The 21,255-nt window shown below is 43.7% G+C and overlaps 1 protein-coding gene across 10 annotated transcripts in view; it reads left to right on the top strand.

Annotated features, from left to right (window-relative positions):
- Positions 1 to 21,255, top strand: part of ADD1 (adducin 1) — an 88,832-nt gene that overhangs the window by 32,691 nt on the left and 34,886 nt on the right. For all 10 annotated transcript variants that reach the window (XM_058719628.1, XM_058719630.1, XM_058719629.1 and 7 more), the window contains exons 2-3: positions 9,369 to 9,583; positions 15,509 to 15,671. In XM_058719628.1, the coding sequence (XP_058575611.1) occupies positions 9,389 to 9,583; positions 15,509 to 15,671 (358 nt within the window). In that variant the 5' untranslated portion in view covers positions 9,369 to 9,388. The remainder of the gene's footprint in view (positions 1 to 9,368; positions 9,584 to 15,508; positions 15,672 to 21,255) is intronic.

The following is a 21,255-nucleotide window of genomic DNA, read 5'->3' as shown; positions in this document are numbered from 1 at the left end:
AACTCACGGACCGCGAGATCGTGACCTGGCTGAAGTCGGACGCTTAACCGACTGCGCCACCCAGGCGCCCCTCTTTCTTTTTTTTTTAATTAAAAAATTTTAAACATTTGTTTATTTTTGAGAGACAGAGTATGAGCAGGGGAGGAACAGGGAGGGAGACACAGAATCCGAAGCAGGCTCCAGACTCTGAGCTGTCAGCACAGAGCCCGATGTGGGGCTTGAACCCACGAACTGTGAGATCATGACCTGAGCCAAAGTCGGAAGCTCAACCCACTGAGCCACCCCAGGCATGCCATGTGGAATTTTTTCTTGAAAAACATTTGTTTGGGGCACCTAGCTGGCTCAGTGGGTGGAACTTACAACTCTTGATCTTGGGGTTCTGAGTTTGAGCCCCCATGTTGGGGATAGAGATTACTCAAAAAATAGAATCTTAAAAAAAAAAAAGCCCTTGTTTGAGAGTAAACTGATCAGTATGAGCTCATGTGCCATCTGAAAGTGCTGGATGTCACTTTATAATTTTTCTGGACGAAAGGAAATTTTGTGAAATCAGCAATGGAGGATGACTTTGTATTTCTTCACCGTCCATGCACTTAACCGATCTTCAGGTCTGTTCTGTGCTAAATGGTGGGGAGAGAGTGCCCTGCTTTCCTGCTCTTGGCCAGTGTTCCACTTTAGACTTCTTGTACAGCAGTTGAGGTCAGATGAGCTTGGCGTTTGGAGCGAGTGGTCTTGGGTCCGTGGCCTGACTTGGCCCTTTATTCATCTTGAGGCCTCAGGAACTTGAAACTCAGAGTCCGTTTTCCACCTGCAAATGGGTTGTTAAGTGGACAGAGCTGGGTGGGAGCTTGGTGCTCTGCAGGGACCTTTGGCACGCTGCCATAAAGTTCCTGCGCTGGGCTCTCTCCTCCGTCCCTTGCATTTCCTAGTTGTATTCTCCTCAGCTGGATTGAGAGCAATTAGGTGTGGAGTTTGAGAGTCCTAGAAATGATAATTATTTCTCTGTAGCATTTTCTCATTTTTCCCCCAAGGTGCTCTAGGCTGCATTGTCTCATTTGATTCATTACGTTAGGGAGATATTTCTACGTTATGGATGAAGACTTGGTCCTTGTTGAAGTTCTGCAGTGGAAGTAGTGGGACTGACCACTGGGGTCTGACCCAGCGGCTTGTCCACTGCCTCGCACTAACCCCTGGACTGGAGGGTCCTGTCGTCAGCACATGTGGACAGGCTCCAAACTGTAGTCTTATTTCCAGATTCTTGCTTTTCCATTTATGGCTGTGCATCCTTAAACAAGCAACTCGACTCTGTAATAGTACACCATAGGGTTGATTAAAAAACTATAGTTAGGGGCGCCCGGGCGGCTCAGTCGGTTAAGCGTCTGACTCTTGATTTTGGCAGGTCACGATCTCACAGTGGTGGGATTGAGCCCCTCGTCGAGCTCCGTGCTGAGCATGGGGCCTGCTTAAGACTCTCTGCCCCTCTTCCCTGCTAGCTTCCCCCCCCGCCACTGCAAATGAATAAACATTAAAAAAGAGAGAAACCTTTAAAAAAAAAACAGTTAAAAGAACAACAGCAGGTATATGACTGAATGCAAAAACTAAACTGTGTAAGATTTAGGCTGGGGACTTGTTAATTAACCATCCATCCTAAGGGAGAGAGGACATAAGAGGACCCACCCAGGTTATCATTTCCTGATTAAAAGGAGCATGAGTGTGGGCCACAAGGCCGGGAAGCATTGTTTTGATTCAGTTTGACTTTTTATTTTTTCTTTCTTTTCTAATTGGATCTGTGCTGGGACAACATATGGGTGGGGAGGTTAGTGTACGGTGTTGTTAGGAGCAGGCGCTTTGGAGCCAGGCAGCTGGAGTTCAGATGCTACCCCTCGTGTTGGCTGCTTCACTGCTTTGTGCCTCAGTTATCTTACCTGTGGGAAAACATGAGTTAATGCGTGTACGACTGAGTTTTAAATCAGCACTTAACCAAATAGTAAGCAGCGATTATTTTAAAGGGGACTTTGGAGCAGTTTCATCAGCAAGGGAACATCCGGAGACACAGGAATAGAAATGATCCGATCAGAGTAATTAAAGGCTTGTACTTAGCTTTGAGGCCCCAAGCAGGGCAGGACACTCAGTCAGCCTGAACCTGTGAAGAAGAATCTTACACAGAAGGTGGGTGTTTGCCCTCGAGGGGAGGTGGAGAAAGACGCTGGTACTGTGAGCAGTGAGGGCTTCTAACTCATTCTGGCTGTGTTCTGTTTTATTTGGGAGAGGGCTCCAATGTTGGACTCCCTCCTGCCAGTAGGTATTAGGGACTCCTCTTTTGACTGGCATAGCACCCCTTCCAGACTTGTAGGTTTCTAAGAACTTAGCATGAATTTTTGGCCATGGTTTTTGTGTCTCTTCTGCTTTCCCAGCCCAGGCGCTGGACAGGGTGTGGACTATCCATGCAGCACTGTCCCAGCCCTTTGTGTGAGCTTAGCCATCAGTGTCCACTCCTCCTGTTTAAAAGCTTGTCACTCTTTGGGGGTGCCTGGGTGGCTCAGTTGGTTAAGCGACTGGCTCCCAGTTTCAGCTCAGGTCACAACCTCTTGGTTCATGAGTTTGAGCCTTGAGTTAGGCTCTGTGCTGACAATGCAGAGCCTGCTTGGGATTCTCTCTCTCTTTCCCTCTCTCTCTGCCCCTCCCCCGTACATGCTCTGTCTCTCTCTGTCTCAAAAATAAATAAACGTTAAAAAAAAAAAATTACAAAATAAAGTGTACAGCGTGATGACTTGACATGTGTATGTATACGCCGTGAAATGATTCTCACAATCAGATTCACATCTCCGTCACTTCTCACAGCGACGTGTTTTGTTCCTGTTTTGTTGGGGGGCGATTCTACCATCTGTACCATTGGGTGTGTCCTGGTGATGCAGTTTCATTCTGGGCACAAACCTCACAGAGCCCTTCCCGAGAAGTTAGGGTGTCGCTTGTAGCAGACACTCTACTGCAGGAACAAACAGGGTCTCTCTTGAGTCCCTACTGTATGCGAAACACTCTCACGGGGCTTGTTTACAAAAGTGAACTAGAGATTGAGTGTCTCTGTTCTTTGTGGGCCCACAGACTGGTGATGGAGCAAGCACACATACAGATAATTTGGTCCTGTTTGAAAGTGGCCGAACAGAGGTGAGTGTAAAGTTCCTTGGAACCCTGGAGGCCAAGTGCCAAGCTCAGAGGCTTGGGAACACTTCACAGAGCAGGATATGTTTGAGTTGGATCCTGACAGTGAGTGGGGCTGAAAGGTTTGCAAGAGAGAACAGTTCAGGTAGGTCATTAAAGGCTCCTTCGCCACCTTCCTGCGGGGTGCCAGGCATTACGCGTGAGAGCGGGGGTGGTTGACCGCTCGCTCACCGTGCTGTCTCTGCTGCTGTCCTTAAAGCTCAGTAGATACCCGTTCACCAGGTGACTGCTACCTGCCCCGAGCCTCCTGGAAGCAACTCCTTAGCTCTAAATGCATCTCTTCTGCGAAGCTTTCCAGACAGCCCTCTGTATTGGTTTCTTGGGGCTGCCGTCACAAAGTACCATTGCCTGGGTGACTCAAACAACAGAAATTCATTGTGTCTCGGTTCTGGAGGCCAGAAATGCAAGATCAGGGTGTTGGTAGGGTTGGTTCCTTCTGAGGCCGTGAAGATGAATCTGTTCCAGGCTTTTCCGCTAGCTGCTGGTGACTTTCTGGCAGTCTTTGCTGTTCCTTGGCTTGTAGATGCGTCACCTCAGCTGACCCCTACCTTCTTCACACGGCGTTCTTCCTATATTCGAGTCTGTATCTAAATGTCCTCTTTTTATAAGGGCACCAGTCATATTGAATTAGGGATCCATACTATGTCACTGTGACCTCGCCTTACCTAATTACATCTACAGTGACCCTAATTTCCAAAACAATGAAAAAACAATGAATTTTGCGGGGATACAGTTCCACCCCTAACACCGTCGCTGCTCTTTTTACCTGCCACCGTTGGGCACTTCTCTCTCGCTGATACGTAAGTAGGTTTCTGTCATGGCACCAAGAGTGTTTGATTACATTTATTTGTCTCTCATCTACTCATTTTCTAACTTTTTATCTCTGGTGCCTCACACATAATGGGGAAAGTAGCTGTAGCACTAGGAGACAACAGAAATAAGGGGAGATACTGCAGAGGTCACTTCTTTTCTTGTTCTCCTGTTGACAGTTCCAAAGGCTGTCTGGAGTTAGGTGTCAGATGGCCAAGGACACCTGCAGAAAGTACCACTTTTATCACCACATGAGCATTTTTGATACCTCCTGGTTTATTTTCCATGGAGAAGTTCATTATCACCTGGAAGTCATGGTTCCTGAGAAATGTTTTAAGAATAATTAGGAACTGACGTGACCTTCTAGCACACGCTTTATCCCGAGAATTTTGTTAATGGCCACCTTCTTGTTTCAGCCTTTGGTTTGAGTTCTGCCTTTAGGGATTCAGGGATAAATTCAGTGAATGGCCAGACTAGGTAGCCATTAGCAAAATGTCTGTGCTGGAAGGGGATGCCAAGAAATAACTGAATCTGCCCAGAAGCTTTAGAACAATCTCATAGCTATTTTAGAGAAGCAAAAATCTGTCTGGTTTCTGATCTAAGGTTTAGTTATATATCAAGGTGGATCATTCTGGGCTAGAAGACCTTTGGTAAGAAAGAATATTCCAGGGCATGCTTTGTCATTTCCATATCAGTAAATAATGTATGAGGCAGAGTGGTGTCTTATGGGACATTAGACAAGGGGTGTTAATCTTAAAATGTCTTTTCATCCCAGTATCAGTGATATCCGTGGGAAAGAACTTGCTGAAATGTGTTCATCTGAAGGCGCCTTAGGCGGGACCAGCTTATGTAAGGGGTTTTGAGACGTGCTTTATTCTAAGAGGAAGGAAAATTATGGAGCCTTTCGGACCATACAGAATATATAGTGAATGCTGCTTTATCCTTCATCCAGCTTCGACAGTTACCGGCTCATGGCCAGTCTTATCTGTTTTGTGTAAGCCTTACTCTTCCTCCCTCCCACCCCCAGAGAAGCTTTAGGCGAATTCCAGATACCATGTTATTTCATCCATAAGTATTTCTGTGTGTGTGTCTTATGTAGCTAATATAACCATAATAAGATCATACCTAAAAATTTTAACAATAATTTCTTCATGCCATCCAAGACTGGTTGATGTTCAGATGTCTTACTGTTTCCTATGTCATTTTTAGATTTAGATCAGGATTCAGCTAAAGACCTATTGCTAGCCATCAGGTTTTAAGCAGGAGAGTGAGTGCTATGATCAGACATTTTTAAACTCCTGGTTTTGCTGGGGGAATGGGTTGATGTGGGGATTATTGGGAGACAGGAAGTAGAGAAACTAATTAGGAGGTAGTTGCGTGTCCAGGAGTGACATGGGCAGGGGGTGGGTGCGAGATGTCACGTGGGCAAGCCAAGCTTGGTAGTCAAGGCTCATCCAGACCTTTGGGTTCTGTTGAGTGCATTTGTGTATTTGAATGGATTGTTCCCAGAGATTTCGTTGATTGTAAGTATCAACATACTAAGATTAGTGAAATCTTAACATTTTTACACAGGTAAAATTAGAGCAACTTTACAGAATATTGAGATGGAGAAATGCTGATCCATTCTTGCCTTTTATCAATTTATTCAGCTTTAGTACAGCTCGTGTGCTACTGTGTCATCTTGTCTGTGTAATCATAATTACAGTATTGATAATATAGAATAGAAGAGAAAAATTATAGTTTTTCACTTATATGGTATAATCTCTTATGTATGCTATGCCAAAGAATCTATAGTTTCATAATACTGTATTGAGCAGATTTTAATATTTATGTTATGACCATTCATGTACTGTTAGACATTAACAACTAGTGAGCTTGTTACTACCTTTTAAATTATTTTAAAATACTCTAATGTTGCCAGAAATTTTTTTGCATCTGTATTTCCCCATTTCTTTTTTAAAAATTTGGATTAAGTAATAACTTAGTTTTAGAGATCTTCCTAGAAAAATTTGCTGTCCTAACATGCTCCTAAAAACTAAGCTCATGAAACTTGAGTGCACAATTGACCAAAACTAAATATAGCTTTGTGCTTTAAAAATGGAATTATGTTTATTCTTGATTATTAGGCTCAGAATATGTATACTTCGGTTTTGATTTAAATTTATAGACTTCCTTATTGAAGGAAAGGAACACATGCATATCTAGTCTGCACTCTGCGTCTTATCCCATTCACATGGCAGTTTGTAATAAAAAGAGAGCAATCTCTGCCTTATCTTTAACAAGTGTTTCAGAGATTCTGTGAGTCAGCTCTGGGAACCAAGAACCAGCGATGGTTGCCTCTAAAATGTTGCCTGTGTCCTTATTAATTGGTGAAAATGTCTTCCAATTGGGACTCAGTAATAGAGAAGTAACAATACTGCATATTCTTCTTCTTCCTCTCTCTTTTATCCTTGATATAGAACCTTTGTTTCATTGGCTCAGAATGTTCAGCTTCATTTACATCTAATGAAGAAACATTAGACAACCATTATTTTATTCTTTGCATCATTATTTTAGAACAAACTAGGTTAAAGTAAACAGATTAAACTAAAATTTTATGGGATATGTTTAGAGAAGAGTAAGTTTTAAAGACTACATTCAGGTCCTGGGTTTATTTATTCTGTGTTGACTTTTAGTCCCTGATTGTTTTTATACCTTGTCTTTGAGTCCTTGAAATGTGTCACTTTAAGCATATATTATTTCTGTCCTATCTTTAGGTTTCAGAAGAACAATATTTAAATTGATCTCTATTAAAAAAAAAAAAAAAGGTTTTCTCCAACTGATTCTTTGGCTTTTGATACCGTAAGATATTTTTTAATATAAACTTTTCTTTAAAGCCTTGCTATTCAGGGGCACCTGGGTGGCTCAGTCGGTTAAGCGTCTGACTCCGGCTCGGGTCGTGATCTCATAATTCGTGGGTTTGAGCCCCATGTTGGGCTCGGTGCTGACAGCTCAGAGCCTGGAGCCTGCTTCAGATTCTGTGTCTCCCTCTCTCTCTCTGCCCCTACCCCGCTCACGCTCTGTCTCTCAAAATAAATAAATGTTTAAAAAAAAAAAAAAAAAGCCTTGCTATTCACATTGCAGTCCAAAGTCAGTGGCATTGGTCTGACTTACGAGACATGTAGCAATGTAGCCTCTCAGGCCATTGATTTCATTCCTTCTCATCCCTTTGGGGACCTTCTCCCCCCCACTGCTGCCTCTGTCCCCTCCCACTGTCATCCTCATTATTTACAGTATGGCTTACAGGTTAAGAACAAAAGCTCTGCAGCAGATGACCTGCACTTTGAATCCCAGCCCTGCGCCTTCTCTGTTGAGTAGCTGAGTTCCCTCATCTGTGAAGTGAGGAAAACAGTGATGTGTCAACAATAGGGAAGGGCGCCTGCCTGGCTAGGTCGGTGGAGCTTGTGACTCTTGATCTTGGGGCTGTAAGTTCAAGCCCCATGTTGGGCATAGAGATGACTTAAAAATAGAATCTTTAAAATAAAAAACAAACACAACCACGAAACCAAATAGGGAAGTTGAGAGGATCACGTACAAGTGAAAACCAGTGTCTGGAATACACCCTCTCCTTCCCCTGAGCACCATTATTTCAGTAACAAGCTGTCCTGGGACTTTGCAGCGTAAAATAATTATCTTATTATCCATAGCTCATGATTTTGTGGATCAAGAATTTAGGCCCTTTCAGCTGCTCAGTTCTTGTGCTCTTTGGGGTATCCACTGAGGTCACTTGATAATTCTCAAGTTTTTTTATTGTTATTTTAATTATTACATTGTAAGAGTTCTTTATATATTCTGGATGCAAATCTCTTCCCAGATACATGATTTTCAAATATTTTCTCCCATTCTGTGGGCTCTCTTTTTACTTTCTTATGTGTCCTTTGAAGCACAAACATTTTTAAGTTTGTGGAAGTCCAATCCATCTCTTTTTTTCTTTTTGTTGCTTGTCCTTTCGGTGCCATAAAACTTTGCCTAACCTGATGTCTCATGGATTTACTCTTGTGTTCTCTTCTAGGAATTTTATAGATTTTGCTGTTACATTTACGTCTGTGTTCCATTTGGGATGAATTTTGTGTGTAGTGTGTAAGGAAGGGGCACCAATTACGTTTCAGTTGCTAATTTAATCAACTTGGAAATCTCTACCTTGCTTATCCCGTGTGGCTTGAGGAGCTGTTGTCCACTCACCATTCAAATTCTGCCTGTGGCCACTGAGTCTGTTTCTCACCCTGTCTCTGTTTCCTTTCCTTCTTGTTCTTAATTTATTCAAAAACTTTTGTTTATATACAGCTCTATGTTGGGAACTATTCTAGGTGCTGGTTCTGCCCCTTGTTCTCACGTTGTGTTCTGCTAGCCAGTGTCCCCTTCTCTCCGGCTTTAACTGCACTGTCCCGGTGCTGATGACTTCTGAATCAGTGCCTCCTCTCTCAGTTTGTGACTCCAGCTTCCCCAAGGTGAGGACAGTGTCTGATTAATTTTTGTGCCTAGCACAATGGCTAGACATAATAGGTGCTCAGTAAGTACTGCATATATGTAGTTGAAGCTGTCATTCAGTGTCTTATACGAACAATAGTAATTAAACTGATTAGTAAAGGGTGTTGTCTAGAGATTTAGTAGTTAAAGAATATAATTTAGTATTTCAACATCATTTCAGATAAAAAGATTGGGATTAAAAAGTGTAAATAAGTAGCTATAATAACAGATTTTTAAATTTGAGTCATTTGGGCATCTTTTAGGTTAGTCACAAATTAGGGCACATTGACATTTTCAGGACCTGCCGTTCTTTGAACTGAAAAGGTGATGCTGATGAGGAGTATTTCCCATTTGGATGAATACAGATGTGTGAGCAGCTTCTTATTGATGTGTTTGGAAAATCCTTTGCAAAATCAGTACTGACATAATATTGGAAAAATACCATAAATCAGATTTCTCCAGAAATGAATTCTGCTGTTGGTAGGTCCTGTCTGGGTGGGACAACATCATGACTTAAACCGTCTTGTCACAGTTGAATATCGAGTTCTTTTTCACTTTGACAGAGGACTTAATAGCTTTGTGAGATTGTTCTGTTGTGTGTGAGGAACAATGGCAAGGACAGACGCCCTTGGCCTTGGGTTCGTAGAAGGGGCGGGAGGTGGCTGATGCACACCGTGTGCCTCAGGCCACAAAGAAGCCTCACACGCCGTGGCTCTGACTCCATTGGTCACAGCCCTGTCACACTGGAGGCTGGGTTTGTCAGGCTGGCTGCTGGCTGTGAAATGCTAGTGGACGTTGACTCCAACACAACGCTGTCTTGTGTGTTGATTCTGTAGGAGCCGAGAAAGACTGTACGATGAACGGTGACACGCGGGCTGCGGTGGTGACCTCGCCACCCCCGACCACAGCGCCTCACAAGGAGAGGTACTTCGACAGGGTGGATGAGAACAACCCGGAGTACTTGCGAGAGAGGAACATGGCACCGGACCTTCGCCAGGACTTCAATATGATGGAGCAGAAAAAGAGGGTCTCTATGATCCTGCAGAGTCCCGTAAGAGAAGCCTTCTCTCAGAACCAGTGCACTCCTCGTCCTCCTCCTCCTCGTCCTCCTCGTCCTCCTCCTCCTCCTCCTCCTCCACCTCCTCCTCCTCCTCCTCCACCTCCTCCTCCTCCTCCTCCACCTCCTCCTCCTCCACCTCGACCTCCTCCTCCTCCTCCTCCTCCACCTCCTCCTCCTCCTCCACCTCCTCCACCTCCTCCACCTCCTCCACCTCCTCCTCCTCCTCCACCTCCTCCACCTCCTCCTCCTCCTCCTCCTCCACCTCCTCCTCCTCCTCCACCTCCTCCACCTCCTCCTCCTCCTCCTCCTCCACCTCCACCTCCTCCACCTCCTCCACCTCCTCCACCTCCTCCACCTCCTCCTCCTCCTCCTCCTCCTCTTTCTCCTCCTCCTCCTCCTCCTCCTCCTCCTCCACCTCCTCCTCCTCCTCCTCCACCTCCTCCACCTCCACCTCCTCCTCCTCCTCCTCCTCCACCACCTCCTCCTCCTCCTCTTTCTCCTCCTCCTCCTCCTCCTCCACCTCCTCCTCCTCCTCCACCTCCTCCTCCTCCTCCTCCTCCTCCACCTCCTCCTCCTCCTCCACCTCCACCTCCTCCTCCTCCTCCACCTCCTCCTCCTCCTCCACCTCCTCCACCTCCTCCTCCTCTTCCTCCTCCTCCTCCTCCTCCTCCTCTTTTTCCTCCTCCTCCTCCTCCTCCACCTCCTCCTCCTCCTCCTCCTCCTCCTCCTCCTCCTCTTTCTCCTCCTCCTCCTCCTCCTCCTCCTCCTCCTCCTCCTCCTCCACCTCCTCCACCTCCTCCACCTCCTCCTCCACCTCCACCTCCTCCTCTACCTCCACCTCCTCCTCTACCTCCTCCTCCTCCTCTACCTGCTCCTCTTTCTCCTCCTCCTCCTCTGCCTCCTCCTCCTCTACCTCCTCCTCCTCCTCCACCTCCTCCACCTCCTCCTCCTCCTCCTCCTCCTCCTCCTCTACCTCCTCCTCCTCCTCCACCTCCTCCTCCTCCACCTCCTCCTCCTCCTCCACCTCCTCCTCCTCCTCTACCTGCTCCTCTTTCTCCTCCTCCTCCTCTACCTCTACCTCCTCCTCCACCTCTTTCTCCTCCTCCTCTACCTCCTCCTCCACCTCTTTCTCCTCCTCCTCCACCTCTTTCTCCTCCTCCTCCTCCTCCTCCTCCTCCTCCTCCTCTTCCTCCTCCTCCTCCTCTTCCTCCTCCTCCTCCTCCTCCTCCTCCTCCTCCTCCTCCTCCTCTTTCTCCTCCTCCACCTCCTCCTCCTCCACCTCCACCTCCTCCTCCTCCTCCTCCTCCTCCTCCTCCTCTACCTCCTCCTCCTCTACCTCCTCCTCCTCCTCCTCCTCTTTCTCCTCCTCCTCCTCCTCCTCCTCCTCCTCCTCCTCCTCCTCCTCCTCTTCTGATGCGTCTGCTCTTAGCTGTGTTGTGTGTGTCCGGGTCCATGTGTTTTCACACAGGAAATCAGTGCCTCGTATGTACGTGCAAGGCTTTTGAAAGAATTTTGTCTAGTTCACGTTATCAGTCAAAATAAATGAGAACTCTTCAGTGTCCTCAAGGAGGGGAGGTGCTTTCCTTCTCTTTTTCACTCTCTTACTACTTCTCCAGAGAGTCAGTTTATTTCAGGACCCTTTAAAAAGGGCCCTTTCCTCCAGACCACCTAGTTTAGCGCCGGGCACTTACTGGGCCTTACCCTGCGCCTGATCATTGATTGGGTTTCCCTTCAGTTATGTCAGCACCGAGAGTGGGAAGCGCGCCCAACTCTGCGTCTTGTGCTTACGTCTCCATGTAAAGTAGTTCTGTCTTACTGTTTCCTCATGTTGATGCTGCTGCCCTTGTATATGCTTTATTCCTTTTTATCCTTCTCATCTTGTTTGATGCCCTTAATACTTTGGGGTATCATTTGGCAGGTAGTCATTGAATTTTTTTTAATGTTGATTGTCTCAGCAGCATATAGCTGTTCAAGGAACCTAAGGAGTTAGCGGTAAACAGGACAAATAAGGTCTCAGATTCTAACAGATTCTATTTGTTTGGCCGTTATTACTGTTTGCTTATTGTTGAGGCATAACTTAGAGAAATGCACAGAAATCTCAAGTGTACAGCTTGGTGAAATTTGATGTGTGTCACACCCTGTGTGAGCACCCAGGTCAGGGAGAGGACTTCACACTCCCCTCGAAGGAGGTGAACAAGAAACAACAAAGAGAAGTGTGGTGCAGGAAGCAATGGGGTGATTAGATTGAGTGGTGGTTAGAACAGGTCTCTCTGAGAAAGGGAGGTCTCACCTGAGTCTGAATGACTGGAAGGAGCCGGCCATGCTGGGGTTGCGGTGGGCGGGGGGGGGGGGGGGGGGCAGCCTTCCGGCTTGAGGGGCAGCTGACATGAAATTCCTAGGATAGCCAGGGGTGTGCTCTGTGGGCTTGGAGAGTCAGAAGGCACCAGTGTGGTCTAAGCACAGGAGGCAACAGGGAGGGGGCAGTGAAGTTGGATGGTGGGGAGGGGCAGGTCCTGGAAAGCTGTGTAAGCTCACATCAGGAGTTTGTTTTGTGTTCAGAGTACAGGAGAGAGTCATTGGAGGGCTGCAGACAGGAATGACACTATTTGGTTTTTAAAGAAGTTATTCTGGGTTTTGTATGGAATGAGTATTATAGGGGCGCCTTGGTGGCTCAGTCGGTTAAGCGATTTCAGCTCAGGTCATGATCTCACGGTTTGTGGGATCAAGGCCCACATCAGGCTCCGTGCTGATAGCGTGGAGCCTGCTTGGAATTCTCTCTCTCCCTCCCTCCCCCCACCCCAAGTAAATTATAAATTTACACACACACATATTTAAAAAAAAGAAAAAGTAATTGTAGGGGTGCCTGGAAGGCTCAGTCAGTAGAGCTCACGACACTTAATCACAGGGCCATGAGTTCAAGAGCCACGTAGGGTGTGGAGCCTACATTAAAAAAAAAAAAAAAAGTATGGGGTAAGGGAGAAAGCTGTCTTCCAAGCAGGAGGTGGTGGTAAGTTTTGCGTTTTATTTTGAAGGTAGGATACATAGGACTTGCTGATGGCTGGTGAGGAAGAGGTGGTAAGAAAAAAGAAAGGAATCAGGAAAACATTTAGACTTTTGGCTTGAGCAGTTTCCCATGTAAAAGCCGCAAGAAACTAAGTACAAGTCCCCAGGGGTAGAGTGCAGAAAGGAAACTTCCAGCACATCATGCGCAGGCCCTGGGGACTGAGCAAGCCCCCATCCACAGGTTGTCTAGAGCACAGTAAGCATCGGCTGTTACCAACCTGAATGCAGTGTGGGACCCTGGAACAGAGGACAGAAGTTGAAAGCCTAGAATTGCTTTCTAGTAACGCACTGGTGCTGGTGTCTGGTTTTAGGAGCACGGAGAGTTGAGTCAGTGAGGGGAGTGGGAAAGGCCTTGCCATGGCCGTGGATGCTGGTAGTTGGACAGATGCCACAGGGAGCTTGAGCACACACTTGAGGCTGGTTCTCTCTTGTCAGGGAATAGTAAGTGGAGCCGCCTGCTGAGAATGCGCCCAGGGCATCGTGCAGGGGGTGTGAGGAGAGAGTGGGTGAGGGGATGGGCTGTCGCTGGGTTAATGTGAAGGGCGCGTCAGGTCAGGGTCAGGAATTCATAGTGAGACAACATAGCATGGTCTGGGTTTTGTTTTTTTTTTTCCCTCCCTCCAGCCTCTCTACTCATTTGAGCAGCATGAATAGAAAGAGTGAAGGGTTGAACTTAACCAGGATTAGGGTTTTGTTGGGTGAAATGGTGGAGAGTTGAAGGTGTGAGCAAGGGAATGATTATAATGTTAAACCAAGGGTCTAAGTTGGGTGAGGGAGGTCAGGACTCAGGAAAGGTAAGGGATGGCAGAAAGGTGTTAGGGTCATGACAGCGTTGAAGAAAAGGGTGAGCTGGATGCTGGGGGCGGGGGGGGCGGTGTTTGGAGAACCCATGCTTGGCTCTGACACTGAAGAGGGGCGCAGTTCCTAGGAAAGAGCATGTCCAGGGCATGATTGTGGACAGGGGAGGCTGAGGTGAGTTGGATGACAGGGGCATTGGAGGAGAGGTGGTCCGGAAGCAGAGAAGTCAGGGTGTGGATGTAGCACCAAGGAAGCACACAAGGTCATTGGCCGGTGACTGCTGGCTGGAGCTACATTCTGGGATCCAGACAGGTGGCTCCCGGCCCTCACTGGTCACCGCTAAGCTCAGCTCCTTACTGCACGTGTAAGTCATCTGGGATGCTATTGACACAAAGGGCCTCTCGCCCTGCAGTCTTCTTTTTGTGTTGTATTTGCTAAGCTTTAAGTTCCTTGATGGCAAGAACCATTTTTTCTATGTGTATAATCTCAATACCTAGAACAGCACCTGATACTTCTGTGTGTTGTGCTGTGTACACATGCTGAGTTGTGATGTCGTGCATGTACATATGTGGTACCTGTATGTTGAATTGAGCTTCCTGCACATATGTCTGTGGATTTGGAAACTGGAAATAGATTGTTTGGTTTTTCAGATTGAGGGCCCGTGAGGGCAGGGAGCTTGTTTTATGCAATTTTTGCTTCCTCTGTGCCCAGCCAGCACACTCTGGGATGTTTGGTAGAGGCTGTCTGCATCTGTCTGTATCTCATCATCTGTATCTGTGCGTATCTGTCTGTGTCTTACATTCTGCATTGATGACAGAGTTCTGTGGATTTAGTTCTGTTTCTTACTCAGAGCACCTGTCAGCTTTTCCCTCCTTCCTTGACTACCACAGAACACGATCTGTGACATTATTTCTCATGATACAGTAAATAGGGGCTCCTCCAGCAGCTCTTGGTTTTTGACGTTCTTTTATACCATTACATTAAATGTGGTATGTTTGTTTGTTGCTTGCTTCCTGCAAGTGATAGTTCTATTTAGACTGTCCCTTGGCAATATATCTTTTCAGCTTTACATTGAGGCAGTGGAAAACTAGAAGAAAGTTTAGTATATTTTAATATAAAATCATCCAGAAGCCCTCAGAGTATTTAAAATCGGGGTGGATAATGATTCAGTGAGTTCACATTTTCACATTAAATGTTATCTATGAAGATATTTCCTTATAGGGTATATAAAAAATTATTGCGGTTTGGGAAAGCTATAAATCTGTATTGTTTCAGTAGTGACTTTATATGAAAGTCACTATTCACCCAATTTAATCCTTTTGCCTAATTTAGGATTTTTTTAAAAAATTTAGGATTATTTGATAAAGGACAAATGTTTTAGGGTTCCTTTTTCAACTTTTAAAAAGTAATTTCAAAAAATCTATTTTGAAAACAAATCTGTTTTGAAGAAAATACTGAGAAGCACAAAGTACAACATGAAAATTGCTAATAATTCCATCACTAAGATAATTGTAATGAACATTTTGATGTATTTAATGTAGTCTTTTTCTATGTTTAGATACATATTTTCTCTTACAGAAAAAGGTTCCGTTGCTTTCTAACCTTTTCACGATCAAAAGTATATCAGGAACAATTTTATGTCCTTTCCTTTTTCTCAGCCTCTTGTGTTGAATGTGTGCAGGGAATTCTGTCGTGAGGTGGGCCAGTGTGTTCAGTCAGTTCTCCACTGTCTAAAATGTCAACATCACCCGTTTTCCTGTCTGTCATTCATGATAGCATGAACATTCCTATGAATAATTCTTTGGACATGTCTTGATTATTTCTTTAGAAAAGATTATCAGCAATAGAATGTTCAAAGATTTAAGCTTTAGTACTGTTTAAATTACTTTCTAGAAAGAATGTAGCAGTTTATGCTCCAAGTAGCAATATATGAGAATATCCACTTACTTTTCCAGCACTGGATGAAAACAAACGGGTCTATGTGATAGTTACCTGTGCCTTCCCAAGGAACAGAAAAGAAATAGTGTCTCACTGTTGTAATTTGCTTCTAATTAGGCTTTCTGCGAAGAGTTGGAATCAATGATACAGGAACAATTTAAGAAGGGGAAGAATCCCACAGGCCTGTTGGCATTACAGCAGATTGCAGATTTTATGACCACGAACGTACCGAATGTCTACCCTGCAGCTCCGCAAGGAGGGATGGCTGCCTTAAACATGAGTGAGTAGCTCCTGACTCTGCATATATGTTCTGTCGTTTTGTAGGTTAAATTTTCTGACAGTTTTGGGGCGCCTGCATGGCTCAGTCAGTTAAGCATCCGACTCTCGATCTCAGCTCAAGTCTTGATCTCAGGGTCGTGAGTTCAATTCCCACATTGGGCTCCACGCTGGGTAGGAAGCCTACTTAAAAAAAAAATTCCTGACAGATTCTTACGTGAAATAGATCAGTATACAGTGTAATACATAGAATTGAGATTTTTGAAAATTAATATTTTGGTTACAGTAAAAAAATAGTCTGTAAGTCTGAAAATGTCTTGAGTGTAGAGGCCTCCTTTTTTATGAGCCATTAACTGTTATTTCTCAGGCAGATGACATTTTAGGTGGCTTCTCACACCTTTTGTGAACTAAAATTAATCAGAAACTGCTTGTGAAGTAGCACATCAATTTTGCCTGAACTTCATTCAGGCAGACATTTCTTATCCACTGTTCCTTATTGCTGCTTGTAAATGGGCGAGAAACAGAGAAATTCCGAAAGAAAGCCAGGGGGAGATTGTTGGATGGGTGAATGTGAGCAAAGAACGGGTAGCTGTGCGAAGGTGGAGGGGCTTTGCCATCGCTGTTGAATTTGTAAGCGTTCACATGACGGGGTGAACCTGGGGCAGCTTGAGTACTGTGTACTGACCTACTGTGTACTTCTCTGGACTAGTGTCTGCCGGTTCTAATTGGATAGTCAGGTTCTTTTTTTTTCAAATTTTTTTCCCCTAACGTTTATTAATTTTTGAGAGACAGAGACAGAGCGTGAGCAGGGGAGGTGCAGAGAGTGAGGGAGACACAGAATCTGAAGCAGTCTTCAGGCTCTGAGTCGTCAGACGGAGCCCGACTTGGAACTTGATGAGATCATGACCGGAGCCGAAGTCGCATGCTTAACCGACTGAGACACCCAGGTGCCCCTGGATAGTTAGCTTCTGATGGGCCAATGTAAGACAGTGGTTTCTGTTAGGTCACCTGGTGTTTGCAGTTTGCCTGTCAGTTCCATAGTATTCTTAGAAGTTGACTGACACCCACCAGAGTGATACATCCATTAATGTCCAGAGAGTGATGAAAATAACATTTAATTCACTAACTCAAACTTTTACCCTGAAGTCAAACGGTAGTCAGTTTTTCTTGTTTTCACATGGATTTTTTTTTTTTAAATTTTTTTTTTTTTCAACGTTTTTTATTTTATTTTTGGGACAGAGAGAGACAGAGCATGAACGGGGGAGGGGCAGAGAGAGAGGGAGACACAGAATCGGAAACAGGCTCCAGGCTCCGAGCCATCAGCCCAGAGCCTGACGCGGGGCTCGAACTCACGGACCGCGAGATCGTGACCTGGCTGAAGTCGGACGCTTAACCGACTGCGCCACCCAGGCGCCCCTTCACATGGATTTTTAATGGAATCCTGTGCTGTCTGATACGGATTAGGTAATAAAAGGGTGGTGTAATGTATTTACTTACTTGCATATTGTCTTCTAGTCAGAGAAAAGGAAATTTTATTTCAATAATGCCGCACCATGAAAAGAAAGGAAGAAAGCTAATTAGTTTCAATTATATCTAATGATATGTTTCTTAAAAACACAAATTTAAAAACAAATTATTACAGCCTTTGTTGTAAAATATATAGAAATAACATAGAATAAATGATCTATAACTTATAAAGGATTTTAAGGTGAATACTTTTATAACTCCTACCCAGGTTAATAATAAAACATTGTTGATCACTTGGCCTATTTCCTATCATCCTCTCAGAAGGAACCCACCATCTTTTAAGAATTATTTATTTATTTATTTATGTTAATTTATTTATTTTGAAGCGGGGGAGGAGGGGCAGAGAGAGAGGGAGAGAGAATCCCAAGCAGGCTCTGCCCTGTCAGCGTGGAGCTTGACGAGGGGCTCAAACTCACAAACCGCAAGATCATGACCTGAGCCAAAATCAAATGTTGGACACTCAACCGACTGAGCCACCCAGGCGCCCCTAAAAGATTTTACTTTTAAGTAATCTCTCTAGCCAATGTGGGGTTTGAACTCACAACCCTGAGATCAAGAATTGTACTGACTGAGTACAGCTGGTCACCCCAGGAACCTCCATTTTGGCTTGTAACCACTGCCTTGGTTTTTCTTCATGGTTTCGTCAATCAAATGGTCATCCCTAAATATTTTGGTTTGGTTTTTGTCTGTTAAAAAAAAAAATGTTTTTTAATGTTTATTTTTGAGAGAGAGAGGGAGACAGAGTGTGAGCAGGGGAGGGACAGAGAGAGACAGAGAGATACAGAATCTGAACCAGGCTCCAGGCTCCAAGCTGTCAGCACAGAGCCCAATGTGGGGGCTTGAACTCAAGAACTGTGAGATCATGACCTGAGCCGAAGTTGGACACTCAACCTACTGAGTCACTCAGTTGCCCCTTTTCTCCTTACATTTAAAGAAAATGGGTTTGTGGACCTGTAGAGTTTTTTGGCTGAATTTTGCTGATTCCATCTCCATGGTGCTGCTAACATGTTTTTTTGTCTTCTGTATTTACAGTAAGTTGGTAGTTGGATCTAGACGCTTGAGTGTGTTTGGATTCAGTTTTTTGGCAAAGCCTACTTTGTAGGTAGTACTGTGTTCTATCAGGAGTAGGCACGTAGTCTGGTTGTTTCTTTTTTGTGTTAACAGCCACTGATGCTCAATAAATAGATCTATTAATTTAATAAAGGTTCCAAGATGGTGATGTTTTAATTCTATCATTCCTTCCTTTATATTCATTAGTTAAAATATTTCTATAAAGAGAAACTTCCCTGGGAAATGGGGCATGGCTGGAAAGGGGCCACGCCCTTCCCCATCACTCATTTCATGTTCAAGGGGAGCCTCTTGCTGAACTACTTGTAAATGATCTGTTTCTGGGTCGGGGTTTCAGACGTAACAGCACTTTCCTGGCTGTGATCTACTGACCATCAGGCATGCACGCAAAAAAGGAGCTTCCCTTCAACAACTGTTTTTGGTTACCCAGTGTGGTCTAAAGCCCTTTTCAAAATAAGAAGTTAGTTTCCTATCATTCTTAAATGACCAATTATTTTTTAGTATTCTTTTGAATTCATAGATTTAAATATATTTAATGTGTTTCAAAATGTTACAGTTACCTGTTGTGATGCTAACATTGTCCCATCTTTGATCAGTGGACGTCCCTCCAGGTTGACTTCTGAGCCTAGTGCTTTGACAGTTTCCAGGCCATCCCCCATGAGGAAATGTTCCAGGTTACCCTAGTACATTTCCTGCCCCAGGTCTGGAATCAGCCATATTGCTAAGAAATCTTTATTTCTTTTTGTGGGAAATGGAAATTAGGTACTAGGGATGCTCTTTGCTAATGGATTAGTTATTCTTTTCTAGGCCTTTTTAGTGGGCAGAACTAGGAAATATATATTATCTTGTGAATTATATAGGCATATAGGAATATATAGGAATTTTAAGTATATTGGAATTATACTCCTAATTCCAATCAAAATTCAGGGCTAAGGGGTTTTTACTGGACTTTTTCTATCTAACATTTATTCTCCTTTCTTCCACAACAAGAATTCTGGCCTTTAAGGACAACCAGGAATAACAAAACCAGAATATTATGTAATTACTCATTTGTTTTCCCATATATCACACAAAGTAACCATACTCTACCAACAGTCTATTCTCTTCATGATTTAAAATAGTCTATGTTGTCAGAGTATGTAACCATTACACGTTATGATCTCCCTCTTATAATGTTCAGTTAGTGTTATAATTAATACATAATAAATATATATTAATTCTCACCACCAACCTTTGTATCCGTGTATCCCTCAGTCGTTTTGGTTGTCTGAAGTGCCTTCTGTAGTAGAGTTCTCAGAAAAGACTTGTGGAAACAATACTGTCTGAGTTCTTGCCTGCTGTCGTCTCTGTATGTCAATATTAATTGAGTTTGGTTTGTTAGGGTGTAAAACACTAGACTCACATTTTCTATGTGTATCTTAAAGAGATAATTAATTTTTTTTCCATCTCAAAGCATTGCTATTAAAATTGAAGATACTCTTCCATATAAGTGACTTGGTCTCTTTTCCTGGATGTTCAAAGTACTTTTTTCTTTATAGAGTCCATCAGTTTTATCAGAATATGTCTTAGTGTTGTTGGTCATTGTGGCTTAATTTTCTCAGATGATGTGCTCTTCCAGATCTTTTGTATTTTATCAATATTTTGTATTTTAGCAGTATTTATTCTGTTTCCTGTTGTTTCCTACTTCGGGGATTCCTGTTATATGCATGTTGGAGTTTCTTTGTCTTTCACTGTTGCTTGTTCTCAAATCCTTTTTATTGCTTCATTTCTTTATGATTTAAAACATTTTTCCATTTCATGTTCTTTTCTCTTTTAGTTTAGTGCGTATGTATGTATTTATTTAGAAGATTTTGTTTTATTTTATTTTTAAATTTTAGTATATGTGCTTGCCAAAGCAAGCACTATTTTATTTTTTAATTAATTAATCTAAAAAATTTATTTATATTTGAGAGAGCAAGCAAGTGTGGGTAAGGGGCAGAGAGAGAGGGAGAGAGAGAGAATCCCAACTAGGCTCTGCACCGTCAGCGCAGAGCCCAACAATGGGGCTCAAACTCAAACTGCGAGATCATGACCTGAAGCGAAATCAAGTCAGACATTTAACTGACTGAGCCACCCAGGCTCCTCTAGATTTTATTTTATTTATTTATTTATTTTTTTAATTTTTTTATTAAAAAAAAAATTTTTTTTTTCAACGTTTTTTATTTATTTTTGGGACAGAGAGAGACAGAGCATGAACAGAGGAGGGGCAGAGAGAGAGGGAGACACAGAATCGGAAACAGGCTCCAGGCTCTGAGCTGTCAGCACTGAGCCTGACGCGGGGCTCGAACTCACGGACCGCGAGATCGTGACCTGGCTGAAGTCAGACGCTTAACCGACTGCGCCACCCAGGCGCCCCTAGATTTTATTTTTAAATAATGTCTACACCCAGCATCATCAGGCTCAAACTTAGCAACCCCAGGATCAAAAGTTGCATGCTATAACCACCTGAATTAGCCAGGTACCCCCTAGCTTAGTATTTATTTTTAAAATTATTTTTTCATTTATATCTAATTCCTTTTATGTTCTAATTCCTTTTATGTTCCTTCGTGAATTTTTCTGATTAAACGTTTTTTCATATCTTCTATTATTAATACTTTTCTTTACCTTTCTTTACTGTTTATGAAGCAGTAGGTTATCGTTTTCATCTGTTTTGCATACATATCTTTCTTGTGTGATTTCATTATCTGTAGGGATGTGATTCTGCACTTCTTTCTTAAAATAATTTTTGGGTGGTATTTGATCATGGTGTTTTTGTTCACTTTTACACGAAACTTGGTTTTCTTGGAGATTCCTGGTTTAGGCAGGCTTTTCTAATGTCATGGCTCTAGAGCTCCCTCTTCTGTTTTTTTTCAAAGTGGTAAAAAAATATGGCAGTTTGTTGAATGAAGTTGGGTCCTGTTTCCCTTCCTTGCTTTTATCTGGACTCTTCTGTTTTCTTTATAGTTCTGTGCTAG

Source organism: Neofelis nebulosa, chromosome 3 (genome assembly GCF_028018385.1).
Source record: "Neofelis nebulosa isolate mNeoNeb1 chromosome 3, mNeoNeb1.pri, whole genome shotgun sequence".
Taxonomy (NCBI): domain Eukaryota; kingdom Metazoa; phylum Chordata; class Mammalia; order Carnivora; family Felidae; genus Neofelis; species Neofelis nebulosa.
The sequence above is the reverse complement of the archived record's forward strand: the minus strand, read 5'-3'. Positions and strand labels throughout refer to the sequence as shown.